This window comes from Sander lucioperca, chromosome 22 (genome assembly GCF_008315115.2).
Source record: "Sander lucioperca isolate FBNREF2018 chromosome 22, SLUC_FBN_1.2, whole genome shotgun sequence".
In the NCBI taxonomy this organism is placed as follows: Eukaryota; Metazoa; Chordata; class Actinopteri; order Perciformes; family Percidae; genus Sander; species Sander lucioperca.
The window spans coordinates 9,259,884-9,275,087 of NC_050194.1; the positions used below are offsets into that span (position 1 = coordinate 9,259,884).

The 15,204-nt window shown below is 40.5% G+C and overlaps 1 protein-coding gene and 1 long non-coding RNA gene across 3 annotated transcripts in view; both read left to right on the plus strand.

Moving 5' to 3' along the window:
- The window catches only part of spata20 (spermatogenesis associated 20), a 66,478-nt gene that overhangs the window by 37,462 nt on the left and 13,812 nt on the right, over window positions 1–15,204 (plus strand). The window contains exons 14-16 of one of the 2 annotated variants that reach the window (XR_004896355.1): window positions 53–252; window positions 2,229–2,309; window positions 2,392–2,516. Coding sequence is in view for 1 of the 2 variants with exons in the window: in XM_035997492.1 (XP_035853385.1) it covers window positions 53–252; window positions 2,229–2,309 (281 nt within the window). In the remaining variant the exon portion in view is untranslated. The remainder of the gene's footprint in view (window positions 1–52; window positions 253–2,228; window positions 2,310–2,391; window positions 2,517–15,204) is intronic. The other variant, XM_035997492.1, reaches the window with a different exon arrangement.
- On the plus strand, window positions 14,242–14,833 carry LOC116059235. Its single transcript, XR_004107259.1, has 3 exons — window positions 14,242–14,272; window positions 14,355–14,770; window positions 14,808–14,833. It is a non-coding gene; the product is annotated as an uncharacterized LOC116059235 (long non-coding RNA).

Here is a 15,204-nt window from a genome sequence, read left to right on the forward strand (position 1 = left end):
TGTAACTGTTGAAGCCTTATAAAAAATGTCTCTCTGTGTTTGTGTCTCTCAGATCAGGATGGAGCTGAGCCCAGTGCTAACTCAGTGTCGGCGTCCAATCTCCTGCGTCTGTCCCACTATGCTGGAAGACAGGAGTGGCTCCAGAGGTCCCAGCAGCTGCTGGCAGCCTTCTCTGACCGTCTAGCCAGAGTCCCCATAGCACTGCCTGAAATGGTCCAGGCTCTTATGGCCCAGCACTACACGCTTAAACAGGTTATTCTTCTTTTTTTTTTTAAATAAGTTTTTGGGCATTTTTAGGCCTTTATTGACAGGACAGCTGAAGAAATGAAAAGGGAGAGAGATTATTTTTACATCCACACCCAAGCTCACTCGGATTGATGGGTACATGGTAGTTTAGGCACCCCCGTGCTTTGCTTTGTTCTCTGTTTGCGCCTCCAGTGTTTCCCAGGCTGTTAGATTAATAGACTTATTTTCAGCAGGAATTTCTGCTTGTCTGACATTGTGCGAGCACAATAGCCATTACAATTACCAACAAGAAGTGAACCAACCAAAACAATGCACACCAACTGAACAAAAGCTGAGCAAGAGGCTGGTGAAACAATGAACATCCCCATATTGGCTCTGCTGACTCATTGCTATTATCAGTAACCATGCACTGTAGTAAAAACTGCATCAGTGCAAGTAAACTAGACCGTTACAGCAGGCCACAGAGGACTAAATTCCTTTAATAGTAAGACCTCTAGATATGGTCAGTAAGTACATGTAAATGGCAAAAACTTTAATATTTATGATTAGCCAAATAATTCCTTTGATCTTTCTGTTGTCAGAATGGTGACAAACATTAGTCACAATTTACATAAGTCACAATTTAACTAGAGCCTAAGGTGATTAAATTGATTATACTACCTGACTAATAAAAATAAAAAAATAGCCTGTGACTAAAATAGTCACAGACTATAAGATTTTACTACCAAGACTTAAAACTTACGATACTATCAAACATGTTTGATTTTGTCATAACGTCAAGACGGGAAAAAGACTGACTTAAGACAGCTCAGACTGAGTTTTCTGACCACCTTACACCAAAACATTGAGACGACGGGAGTGCACCCCAACTCTAGCGAGACTCATGACTTCATTCCTATATTGGAAATTTGTCTGTGACAGTGAAATCGCTTATAAAGTCAGCGTAAGGTCAGCATAACTTGTTAACAGTGAGATTTTCCACTTAAGATTTAGTAGTTTTCAAGATTGTCACACCGTTTGGTGATTAATTAGAAAATTACAATAGTAATATTATTTTGTTGTTGTTGTTTGTTGTAGTCTAACTGTACGGGGCGTACAGTTAGACTACAGTTATTATGCAGTTAAAAAAAACATCAAGTCAGAAAGTCAAGAGGCAGTATTCAAAAAGTCTTCTTAGAACTACTTCTTAGAACAGGCATCATATAAAGGCTATACATTATATATTTGGTCACATGAAAATTTGATAACCTCACAGTACTATGGCTTGAGGGGCGGGCTCAAAGCACCATGATACTAACCCTATATAAACCTCCTCTTGCAAAGGTCTCTCCTGAAACAAGAAGCCAATGTGTTGACTTTTACCCAACTGAGATAGGTCGTCTGAGGAAAGTGGCTCTGTCTCCGTGACGCACACTTAATCCCTGGACACACTGATTGTCCCCCCGGTTTTTTATCAGCCGTCATGCATTTAAAGGGTTATTTGAGCTGTTCAGCCTCGGTTATATAATCGGTTTTGAACTATTAACAGCCTCAGTTAGCCTGAAACCAGCACACTAGCATAGCAAAGCGCAGCGGAAGTTACCCCGAAGTTACCCTAAGAAAACTTTTATCGTGGAGGCATGTGCTGTACAATCAAAGGAACAGCGAGTGAAGTAACAGGAGTAGAAACAGAGAGGAGGATAATTAGCCTTCTGACGCTCATACAGTAAATGACCTGCGGAGGATGAGTCGGGGCTACAGGGCGAGGGTAACGAGCTCAGGGGCAAGGCAGGCCCGGAGAACACACCTGCCTCCCTTGTTACTGCTACAAATACAGCGCTGACCTCTTATCACTTCCTCCCCCTCTCCCTTCCTCTTATGTGTCACCTTTCCCCTTTTATTTCCCTCTATTCATACTCTTTTGTCTCGTTATCTCGCTGTCCTCTTCCTTATTTTACCCTCCTCTCGCCATCCTCTATTCCGCTATTTTTTTTTCTCTCCAGATTGTGATCTGTGGCCAGAGGGATGCCCCTGACACCACAAGTCTTCTAGCAGCAGTCAACTCCCTCTTTCTACCACACAAGGTAAGAGTTACTGTACAGCACTGATAAGCAAAAATCAAGCCGCAGCACATAGACATGCATTGATTTACTGTGTTTTTTATAGTGGCAGCAGATCCACAGTAACCTTTGAAACATGCACACACAGAATCACAGGCACACAGATGTAGAGTGGGGCCGAGCCAGAACAGTGCCTCGGGTGTTGGCTGCTTTAAGTGTGGTTCTGTAAAGGTCAGCCTCCTCTCCTCTCCTCTCCTCTCCTCTGTGTATTAACTTCTCAGCTATGTCTTTTTAGGCATCAGCACTGTGTAGGAATTTCTCCCATCTAGCGGTGAAATTGTATTTTGCATTCAAACCAATAGTGCTCTCGCTTTTTTGGCGACGAGGATTCCTTCTCCTGTGGCTCGGCGTAAGTTATGATCCTCCATTATGAACTACAGTGCAGTGCAGGCTTTCAAATTTGCCGGGGGCAGTGACAAGCGCCTCTCACTGATCTCCTTCTCCGTTTCAGCTGGTTTCAGTCACGTGACGCTGGCTCTGAACGAAAACGCGTTGTGGATTAGCTAGGCAGCTAGGCTAGTGCTGTATGTCCCTCTCAGCCATTAGAGTTTTTCAAAATGGCGGAACGACATGGAAGCCTCCTTGGACTTGTCCGTCCAATGTAAATACAGATAATAAATTCTTCGCTTACGAGGATAAGTCAGATCATTGGCCATTTTACACCAATGAGGACATATTTATGAATGAAGACATAGATTTTAGCTAAAATGTCTGACCTTTTTCCAATCTCTATGCTAAGCTAAGCTAACCGTCTCCCGGTTACAACTTCATGTTTACCATACAGACAATAGCGCAATATCGTTCAATTAACTCTTAGGAAAAAATGAATTAGTATATTTCCCAAAATGTTGAACCATTTCTTTAAAGCAGGTTCTTGTTCATAATTTACCTTACATTATATACCTTACATAGAAGTTGACGTTAATTCATTTGCAATACTGTCTACACACATGTACTCTATATTATTTTTATTTATATTTTGTTTACGTTTTAACCCTTTTATTTTAACTTGCCACATTTATTTATTTTTGATTCAGATTATGCTTTTACTTGCGTGATTTTCTTTTTATAGTTGTTTAAGAAGCGTTGTTGGAGGGTGCCTTGGGCTGTGTTCACACCCTCCACCTAAATTGACGTTGCGCTACTTGCGCAAGTTTGCCACTGGATTTAAAATATTTGAACTCAGGTGGATACAAGAATGAGGCGAATTTTGCATTCGCATCGCGGCATTCGCTTCGCCCGATGCAAATGTGATCGTTTTAAAACAGCGTATTAAAACGTAACCGTAGTAGTGTGAATGAAGCCTGAAGCCTAAGATTTTCATCACCCCAAGCTTCTTATTGTTACACACATGATCAGAATAAGGAACTTGAACTTCAAATCGTAAAAAGGTACAGTAGCAGCACAAAAGCGAAACATGTCCAGTGTAATTGAGATTTGGACTTGTTGTGTCCTTTATGGACAGTTCTGTAAGGGCTGAGGATGAGAGCTCCGATCCAGAGTCAAACTACATTCACCAATGTTTGATGCTTTGCTTCTCTTTTTTTCAGAAGAATTATTAAATGGAGCTTTACATACTGATCAAGTAAACTAAACAAACACACACATACACACAGCCTCGATATTCTGATTGTGTAAGACTGTTCACTGAGATCTGTTTACTCAGCCAGCCCGAAAGCATAATTAGATCAGTAAATTAAAGCCTTGATTGTCCAGTGACACAGTCCATCTTTCTTCCTCTCTCTCTCTTTCACACGCACACACACACACGCACACGCACACACACACACACACACACACACACACACACACACACACACACTCTCACACAGGGCCCTATTGAAATATAGATGAGTTGTGCAGTATCAGGCGGTGGCTGCGTTAACATCGGGTCATTCCGGATCCCTGCAGAGAGACAGAGACAGAGAAGGAGCCAGATAGAGCCATTATCAGGACAGATCTGTTATTAAGGGGGATGTATGTTGTGTACTATCACACCCAGCCAGTGACTGGTCCTCGTTACTGTCAGGTCAATCACATAGGGTTCTCTGATGGGGGGCTATTGTTGTCCTGTAGTCTGTAAGTCTTAAAAGTAATGGGGGGGAAAGTTGTATGGGTTGGAAAGGGTCTAATATTCCGTGTTTGACAGGTTATTGTTCATAACGTTGTTTTTAGGTCCAGGTGTTAAATGTGACTGTTTTGGCATTTGGGACCTTGTGAAACTTGCAGTTACTCTAGTATTGTAATTATTAAGGGGTCAACATTTTGCATTTTTGTCATTCTAACTAACATAATAGCAAATTAGGCTGGCTATTGTGTTTAAGGAGGCTTCAGCCTGATTGAGGGTGTTGGCCTGTGTCTGCTAATGACTGCAGTAATGGTGGAGCTGAGGACATGAGAGGAATGGAGTTTTAAGGCCTCATACAGTGAAGGATGAGAAAAGAAATGGTGGTGACCAGGGAAAGGCACTGGTCTTCTCTACTGGGACCATTACGATGCTAAATTAGAAGAAGATACACTTAAAGTAGAACAAGAGTCGATGTCACTGAATTCTCCCAAGTGGGGAACAGCATTTCTTTATTACTAAAACAGAGGCAACGACTTTTTTTCCTTCAGAATGTGTCACATGAAAATGCCTGGACTTGGATTTTCTGAGACACTGAATGTAAAGAGGAAATTGTGCTCCGTGTGTGTGTGTGTGTGTGTGTGTGTGTGTGTGTGTGTGTGTGTGTGTGTCTGTCTGTGTGTCTGTGTCTGTGTGTGCAAAAGCCAGCCCTCACTTCTGGAAAGGCCTGTCAGAGTGAAGAGACAGATCCAGATTTTGTTCTAATGAGCCTTCATTGAGCCTCAAAGTGAGATGAAGGGGGAGATGGGAAAGGAGAAAATGAGACAGAGGGTGTGTGTGTGTGTGTGTGTGTGTGTGTGTGTGTGTGTGTGTGTGTGTGTGTGTGTGTGTGTGTGTGTGTGTGTGTGTGTGTGTGTGTGTGTGTGTGTGTGTGTGTCTGTCTGTCGAGGTCTAGATGTTGTGGGAACAGCAGCCGGCCATTAGTAGCATTAGCAACTATCTTGGCTGAGATGTGATGATCCAGAACAAGACTTAACACACACACACACACACACACACACACACACACACACACACACACACACGCTCTTTCTAGGGAATGAGATGCAACCTTCCCAGAGGAATAGCACCGCTGCCTGCAGCAGCTGTGAAACACATACACACTCGCACAAACACAGTGACACACACTGATAGTCTATGTCCACAAGCATAATGCCCAAATAGTATATACAAATCACACCCAATACGTAACCACACGGAAACACCAGAAGGCTTAATCTGTTTAATAATTGATTAACTTACCTTCTGCTAAGCCCCTGTCTTTGGCCTTTGAAGCAACCAGGGGTTGATGCATAGATTGTATAAGTGAAGCCAAAACATCTTGAGCGCCCCCTGGTGGCTGGCTGCATTATAGGTCATAAGTCCCGCCCCCTTCATGTTAGCGGATGTGATGGGCAAACAAAAAAATGTAAGTACACGTGAAATAATATATTTTTCCCAAAGATGGTTTCTGTCATTTAAGTTAGTTCAGTGTTTCCCACACATAGACTAATTTGTGGCAGTGCACCGCACTGTCAACACCTGCACATTGCGTTTTGTTATTAATTATTTTTTTAACGCTATTTAAAACACGCAGCTTATTCGTTCAGCTGCATTTCCTTTCCCTGCTGTCCTCCGTCTCTCTGTCACTTGCGTTTCGCTCACATACACACACACAGCCCCTCCCCCCGTGCACACAGCGTCTGTCTCCATGACAGGAGAAACAGGAGAAGACGGCTGGCGAAATTCACAAGTTCACGAAAGGTTGGTATCTCGTACAAGACTGTGTAGAGAAACTATCATAGACTTTAATGGTAGAAGCTTGCTCTAGCCTTTCACGGTTTCGCGGGTACGGTAAACGTTTCCAGGGTAACAGCGAGTTGGACCAATCAGAGACGTTGCTATTACGCTTAGGGTTGTGGGTAGTGTAGTTTTTCTCCATAAGATCACGAATAAAACATGTTTTTCTTAATACAAGTTTGATTTCATCCCGACCTCTAGCTTTTACAGGAGCAGAAACATTAGGTGCAAAACCTCGTAGCTTGTGGTCAGTCTACCTCGGATGGTTTAGACATTATGGCTGATAATCCAAATCCTTATGGAGGTGGCTGGGTTGGTCAGTGGGTAGAGCAGGCGCACATATAATTAGAGGTTTGTGCCTCGACGCAGTGGTCCAGGGTTTGAATCCGACCTGTGACTATTTCCTGCATGTCTTCCACCTCTCTATCCCCTTTCTCACCTAGCTGTCCTGTTGATTAAAGGCGGAAAAGCCCCAAAAAATAATCTTCATCATCCTTATGGAGAAAATCAATGGGATTTTTACTTACGGAACCACACTGTTGAGCTCTATTATCATTAACAAAAAACTGCATGAGACAGCTACAGCCCAGGATGTTTGGAGTTGCTCTGGCATAACTGTGTATTGACTCTTTACTACATCTCAGCATTTATATACAGTATTCTGTCTATTCATGTATACTGTGATATCACTGATCTACATCACTCTCTAGACCACACTTTGCACCTACTGTACATTGACTCTTTACTACATCTCAGCATTTATATAGTCTGTCTATTCTTGTATACTGTGATATTACTGACCTACATCATCATCTAGACCACACTTTGCACCAACTGTATATTGACTCTTTACTACATCTCAGCATTTTACAGACTGTCTATTAATGCATATCGTGTAATTTATAATCTACATCACTACCTAGTCCACTATTTGCACTAACTGTATATTGACTTTTCACTACATTCAACATCTACATAGACGGTCTATTCCGGTTAACTGTGTTATTACTGACCTATATCACTAACCAGACCACAATTTGCACTAACTGCATATTGACTCTTCACTACATTTCAGCATTTATATAGACTGTCTATTCATATATATTGCGTTATAACTGATCAACACCACTAACTAGAGATCATAATTTGCACTGAAACGGTTTTTGTTTTGTTTTGTTTGGCTCTTCACTACATCTCAGCAGTGTTATAGACTGCCTATTCATGTATATTGTGTTATTACCATATCACTTTTGCATATCCTTCGTCTTACTTACACCTCACTTTGCACTGGCTCTGTAATGCCTACTTAACCTGCACTTTATGTAGCCTTTTGTGTTCTGTATTCCTGTATTGTATTGAATGTGAAACTGTATGTTGTCCTGCACGCTTACGCTTTTCTTGGCCAGGTCGCTGTTGCAAATGAGAACCTGTTCTCAATGGCCTACCTGGTTAAAAAAGGTTAAATAAAAAAGATTAATAAATATAAATATGGATAAGATAAATATGGCAACAAGTAACAGCTACCGCTAGCATAGCTTTAGCTCAACAGTCCGACCTTATATAAGAACAATTTGGCATATCTAAACAAAATCAACAATTACCATCAACAGTCATACCCCTTAAGACTTTATCTAATGTTAGCAAACACATTGTTCTTTACAGATTAGAAAAATAAGAGCACAAATCTCCATGGAACTCAGTAGCATAATGAATGATGGCCATTTCCGCTACAGTATCGTCATTTACGGTCGGTAACGTTACTAATTTAACAAAGCACAATAGTAGATTCAACACATAGGCTAACTGATGTTATATTACTAAAACACATGTAAAGGTGCTTCGTTGGATTTTTAATGTTCAAAAGCCAACTTCACCTGCAACTGCGGGCAGCGCCTCCTCTGGTAGGATTCCATAGGATCATAGGAGAGCTACTGTTCTGTGACGCTACAGGGTGCACGCTGGTATCGGAAACATGTTTAATGGCTCCAAACAAAAGTGTGACCCATCTCATTAAAAAAATGCTCTAATGCTTTAATTGCGGTTAAACAAAATAACCACGCTTACGTTAAAAAGAAATTACAGTTAGACAACTAGAAAATGCATTTCCTGCGGAAAATGCGTGGGAATGCTGAATAGCTGAATTGCTAAAGCTAAACTAGTTGAATAGCTTAAATCAGTAAGAAGAAGGTGAAGTAGTGAGAATAGTTGAAAAAGTGGAAATTGGTAGAATGAGTATGAATTTCATTAAAAAGTTGAATAACACCACTAATGTATAAAGTAATTTACATGTTATATAATATTTTATCTGAAATTATGAATCAGTATGGAAAACTTACAAATGCTGTGAGAAACATTGATGAAAATGCAGAAATATGGAACAAATTGTTTGTTCTAAACTGCTGAAAAACTTGTAAGTTGGAAGTTGATCTGCACATAAGTTAAGAGCTAAAATACATTTTAGAAAAGCTGGAAGCTAAACCGTAATACTGTCAAAAGTGGATGTTTCAATGAATTGACTAAGAAGACTTATTATCAGCCATATCCATTGCATAGAACAAACAAGCAGAAAGAGAGAGAGAGAGGAAAAAGAGAGGAAAGATAAAAAGAGAGGAAAAAAGAGAAAAAGAAGTAACTTTCAATTGCTATATATCTCAGTGGTAACACATCTTGAGGTGAGTATGGGTAAAGTGTTTACCTCAGGGACACATTGATTGATGTACCTTAGTGGGATTTGAAGGATTTGAAGCATGCTCTCATTGACTTCAATGTTTTAAAAAAAAGTGTTAAAAAGCTTAATATTTTAAAAAGTATAAATAGTAGAAAAAAAGTTGAAGAAGTCCCATGATTAGCTGAAAGAGCTGAACATTTTAAAAGTTGAATTGTTTTAATAGCTGAACGTATGCAAAAGTATAAATAGTAGAAAAAAGTTGAAGAAGTCCCATAATTAGCTGAAAGAGCTGAACATTTTAAAAGTTGAATGGTTTTAATAGCTGAACGTATGCAGAAGTTACAGAGAGCCAAAACATGTACCGAATGAGAGATAAGATATAAGAACTAGACAGACAGAGAGAGAGAGGAATAGACAGAGAGAGAGAGAGAGAGAGAGAGAGAGAGAGAGAGATAGAGAGAGAGAGAAAGAGAGAGGAATAGACAGACAGACAGAGAGAGAGAGAGAGAAAGAGGAAGGAATAGACAGAGAGAGAGGAACAGACAGACAGAGAGAGGATTAGACAGACAGAGAGAGAGAGAGCTAGAGAGAGAGAGAGAGAGAGAGAGAGAGAGAAAGGAATAGACAGACAGAGAGAGAGAGGAATAGACAGACACAGAGAGAGAGAGAGAGACAGAGACAGGGAGGAACGGAGACAGAGACAGAGAGAGAGACAGAGACAGACAGACAGACAGAGAGAAACAAACAGACAGACAGACAAAGAGACAGAGAGAGACAGAGACAGGGAGAAACAGACAGACGGACAGAGACAGGGAGAAACACAGACAGAGAGACAGACAGACAGACAGACAGAGACAGACAGAGAGACAGAGACAGAGACAGAGAGAGACCGAGACAGACCGAGAGACAGAGAGACATAGACAGACAGAGAGAGACAGACAGACAAACAGAGAGACAGAGAGAGACATGAGACAGACAGACAGACAGACAGAGACAGAGAGAAAGAGAGACAGAGACAGACAAAGAGAGACAGAGACAGTCAGACAGAAGTGGAACACTAAAGATGTAGACTAATGTTCATATTACTGCCTGTAGTATTCAATTCAACTGTCTGTGAAAGGGTTGTCATGGTAACGTATGACCAGTGAAAACCCCCTTTGAAGTCTGTGATGAGATCTCTTTGATCTTTAATCAGGTTAACGACCGTGTCACCTGCTGAAACTGTCAGCTGTGCCCCACTGGAGCTATTCAAAGACACAGAGCAAGCTCTCAAATAAAGCCTCAGACTGCTAAAACGATAAGGGCTATCGGTGAAATGATGTAATCGTGACAACAACAACGCCTTTGTGAACGTATTCATGTAAAATTTATGTTGATAAACTTAAAAATGTGGGCATATCAGCGATTTAAAAAAGTGGTTCGCTCTACGTTTCGCTGGGAAATGTGGAGGACGTTTAAAATGGCCGTGAATGGAGGGAAATGTGGAACTCTTGTCATTTGGAAGCTCACGGAGCCAAAAGTATAAGGCATATCGCAAAACTGAGCACATTGGCTGAAACTAGACAAAAATACCTACGTTTTGATGTATAAATTGTGTATGACAAGTAGATATTGTGAGCGTGAGAGCGATTTATAGAGAGGGTACAAAGATATTTTTCTTAAGGTGCTGCACTCTAACGATGACATCATCCACTCTGACAGACGCAATACACAATCACTGGAAACGCTGAAAAATCCTGAAATGATCACTAAACTTAAACAGCTTTTTCACAAAAACTGTAACAGATATCAAACTGAAAAGCCATAGCCTAATACCTGAATATTTTGTGAACATTTTAAAGTTTTATTGGCGTCTGTAGGTGAAAATATGAAGGAGCTGAAAATTTTAGGAGCAGAAGAAGATTTGAAGGATTTGAAGCATGCATTGACTTCAATGCTAAAAAAAAGTCATAAAAAGCTGAATATTTTAAAAAGTATAAATAGTAGAAAAAAAGCTGAAGAAGTCCAATCATTAGCTGAAAGAGCTGAACATTTTAAAAGTTGAATGGTTTTAATAGCTGAACGTATGCAGAAGTTACAGAGAGCCAAAAAACGTACGGAATAATAATAATAAAAATAATAAACAAAATGGCCGACAGGAACAACAATAGTTGGAATGCTGCTGAACAGCATTCCCACTAATTATTTAACAATTGTTACAGGCCTATGCACATCTCTGCAGTATGTAGAGAAATCTAAAGCTTGACGTGCCTGTTGTGCTTAGTAGAGGTTGCTAAGCTATGATTGGACAGTTGCTTTTTCGGGCGAGGAGTTTAGCGAACGGCCAATTGTTGTAAGTCAGTTGTCAAACAAAAATGCCAAACATTTGCCATTTCAAGCCTCTCGAATGTTAAGTTTTGCTGGATTTGCTGTTTCTTCGACAAAACAAGCTATTTGAAGACGTCACCTAGGGACATTTTATACGCTTAAAGGATTAATTTAGTCATCAAATATAATTTGCGAATAATTTCTGTTAGCAACACAAAAAAAAGGTATTAACGGTTGCCCTGAGAGCAACAGAATAATTGGAAGAAAACCAATTAGACTGGTGAAGAATGGGAATCAGTATGAGAAAGATAAAGGATAAAGTGGAAGATGGAGTCAAAAGAGGAATGATGAAAGTACTATGGTTGGGTAGCTATGAGAGGAGAACATGTCTAATTTAAATCCAATTACCCCGCGCCAGTTTTCCTGGTTCGGAGCCGACTCGCTTTAATTGTGTTGAATGAGGTGCTCAGAGCCAAACTCATGAGATCTTCACCTCATTTCATTTATTTACTATTTTAATTCACCACAAGACTCTGTGCTTCTCAATTCACCCCAGCACTCTGCCGCACTTTTTGCTTGTTGGAATCAATTACAGCCTTAATAATCCTACTGAAACATCGCTCTTGATTGTAATTGCTGCAATAAATTGCAGTTCATTTTTCTATTACACAGAAATATAGCTTGATTAGAGTTGTGTCCGGGTTTGTTGATTGTAGAGGCCTCTGGGTTTGTGAGAGGAGGGGAGTTGGAACACAACTATAGATGCAGTCCTTCTAGCTATTTATTGTTTTAAGGGACTTTCTCTCCTCTCCCTTCCCGACACACCTCATGCCTATTCTACTGCCGGTGTGTCTCTGCTTTACTGCTCTCTGTCTCCCTCATATGGAAGTGTGAAATAGTGTATGAAAGGTGTCAGCGAAAGGGAAACACTGGCACAATTCATCAGTTTTTCTCTGAACATTGTCATCTTATTATATAGATTATTTTAAGAGATATTGAAAACAGACTACTTTGGTTTATACGATGTGTTTTTATTATCATTATTTTCAAATATAATGATTTTCTTTATAAGAACAGGAATTGATTTTCTTTTTCAAAAACGGAGTCTTTAAAAAGATGGGGTCGTCTTATATTCGGGCCAATACAGCAGTAACACCAGTGCTTTACCTACTATGAGAAGTCAAAACGTACGCTAGGGAAATGGCCCATGCAGCCGGACAGTGATCCTAAACATACAGTAAACAAGTTTGTTATGGCCAGATGAATGCCTCTGACCAATTCGGTTGATTTTCCATACTTTTTAGGGCAATGAGGACATATTAGTGATGAGTTTCTTCTCCTGTGTTTGCGTCAGGTTAGCCGGCAAGGTTGCATTAGTGAGTTATTAGAAGTTTTGTTTAAAGGTCCCATGGCATGACAATTTCACTTTATGAGGTTTTTTAACATTAATATGCATTCCCCCAGCCTGCCTGTCCCCCAGTGGCTAGAAATGGTGATAGGTGTAAACCGAGCCCTGGGTATCCTGCTCTGCCTTTGAGAAAATGAAAGCTCAGATGGACCAATCTAGAATCTTCCCTTTATGACATCATCAGGGAAAAGCATTTAAAGCTACAGACACAGAAATGGCACATCCTAGGGAAAGCTCATTGTGGGACTGGCTCTAGTGGCTGTAATTCTGCACCAAGGCTGAATTTCGGGAAAGAGACTTCAGATACAATATTAAGGGACCACTAAGGCCTATATAAAATAGACTTCAGATACAGTATTAGGGGACCACTAAGGCCTATATAAAAGCATCCAAAAAGCAGCATGTCATAGGACATTTAAAGTTGTACTTAAAACAAATACTGAGGTTGGCTTCCATTCAATAACTGCTTAAATCAGCCTAGTTTTCACCCTAAGCACAGTCATTTTCCACACTACATAAAGGGGCTTTTGAAAGGACTTCATCAGACTGCATTAGCCTGCTTTGTTGGTGTTACTTTGATTATTTTTGTATTAGTGCAAGATAGAGCTGCAAAGATGAATCGATTAATTGATTAGTTGTCAACTAATAAAAAAAAATCATAAACTATGTTGATAATCGATTAATCAGTTTAAGTCCTTTTTTTAATGAAAAAAAGTCTAAATTCTCTGATTCCAGCGTCTTAAATTTGAACATTGTCACTCTTTCCTAAACATGGGTTGAAGCTAAACTTAAAACCCTGCTGTTGTTAATCATATCTGCATTTGAAACAAACCGCTGCATTGTGACTTGGCCTGCAGGGCGGTAGATGTTTGGGAGATCTTTTCCAATTTAGATGAACAACCACAAAAATAATTCCAATCCTGAAAAATACCATTCCCAAATCCCCTAAGAATTCTGCCTGGTTTGTTCCTTGTCTTTTTCTCTCTTGGTGCTTTATGGAACACATTTATACAAAATGGAAACCATGCCGCATTACGCATAGTGATTTACATTAATAGAGCACGGTTTAGTAGAGTAACAAAGCATCTTGGCAGAAGCATCGACAGTGGTTCGAAATATGAATTTCTGTCAGTGCAAGATTTACGTGTGGTCTTTAATGAGTTGAATAATGTTTTACAAGGACTGTAATTCCCATCGTGAGTTCCCATTGTTGTAGCCCCTCTGAATATCAGCACTGCGTATTAATCACTCTCTACTGTGCTTTTGCCCCCAAAAAACTATCCAAGTAAGTGTTCTTGTGTGTGTTTAAAGTCAGGCAGTCACAGAGAGCAGTTAGTTGTTTTGCTGGCTCTCTGGGCTGCACTTAAAGGACAAATCCGGCGTAAAATGAACCTAGGGGTTAATAACACGTGTACCGAGTCGACCGTTCTCTGGGACATGTTTTCATGTTAATCGAATGTGACCAGTTTTATCGCAAAGCGCTAATTAGCTTATAACGCTAGTAGTCAGGGCACGGATAAAGTAAAAAGAAATCGCTATTTCTACACCACTAACAAGGCTCAAAATAGCACCACCATTCCACGGTAGCATAATCCCTACATGTAAACCGAAGCATTGAGAACTTTGTAAGTGTACAGACAGTTTATTAAAGAGATAGTTTAGAAAGACAGTACCGTTCAGGTATACAGGCAGGCGCCATCCTGGGAAAACAGTCACGACCAGACGAACGCCGTGCAACGTGAGCTGAACTGAATGCAAGTTGCACAGCGTTGGTTGTTCGACTGGTTGTGACTGTTTTGCCGCCTGTAAACATGAAAGGTACTGTCTTTCTAAACTATCTTTTGAACTCGGTACACGTGTTATTAACCCCTAGGTGCATTTTGCGCCGGATTTGTCCTTTAAGTGAGGAAATTGAGTGGATGTGATTGGGAAGAGCGTCCGTGACAAGTGTTAAGGAGGACCATTAGATGCTGGTGTTAGTGAGAGATGTTTGGGGCAGAAGGTATTATGGTAGGGCTGTGTAATTAACCAAGTTTTAATCGTGATTTTGATTTCGGCTTTTAACAATCACAAAAACAGAGTAATCGAGAAAAACGATTATTTTGCACATCACGTTTTGCGAGTAAACTCTTATTTGTGTCCTGAATGAAAAAAAAAAAAGTTAAAACGGGAAAGTATTAAGGGAAATTTCACAGTTCAAGGTAGGGCTGGGACGATTCGTCGACGTAGTCGATGTCATCGATTACGTAAATGCGTCGACACAAATAATTTGCGTCGATGCGTCGCGTTTCTTTAACCGTCTATGAGCGTCACGCACGTGTAAATCTAAAAAATAGCAGGGTTTCCCGCAGCACTTTGCAGTTTAGGCGGTCGCCAGCCTGCCGCCTGAACTACGTCGGGTCAAAAAAAAATAAAAAAGCATCTGAGCGCCTAGGCGCAAGCTTATCTGTCCTGTCTTCATATTGACAGACAGCGGAGCTTCGACACAGACACACAGACACGTGCACGCGCAGAGGTGCGGGAGAACTACGTCGGCTCTGCAGTTATGTTGAAGTCCCAGAGACAGACAGAG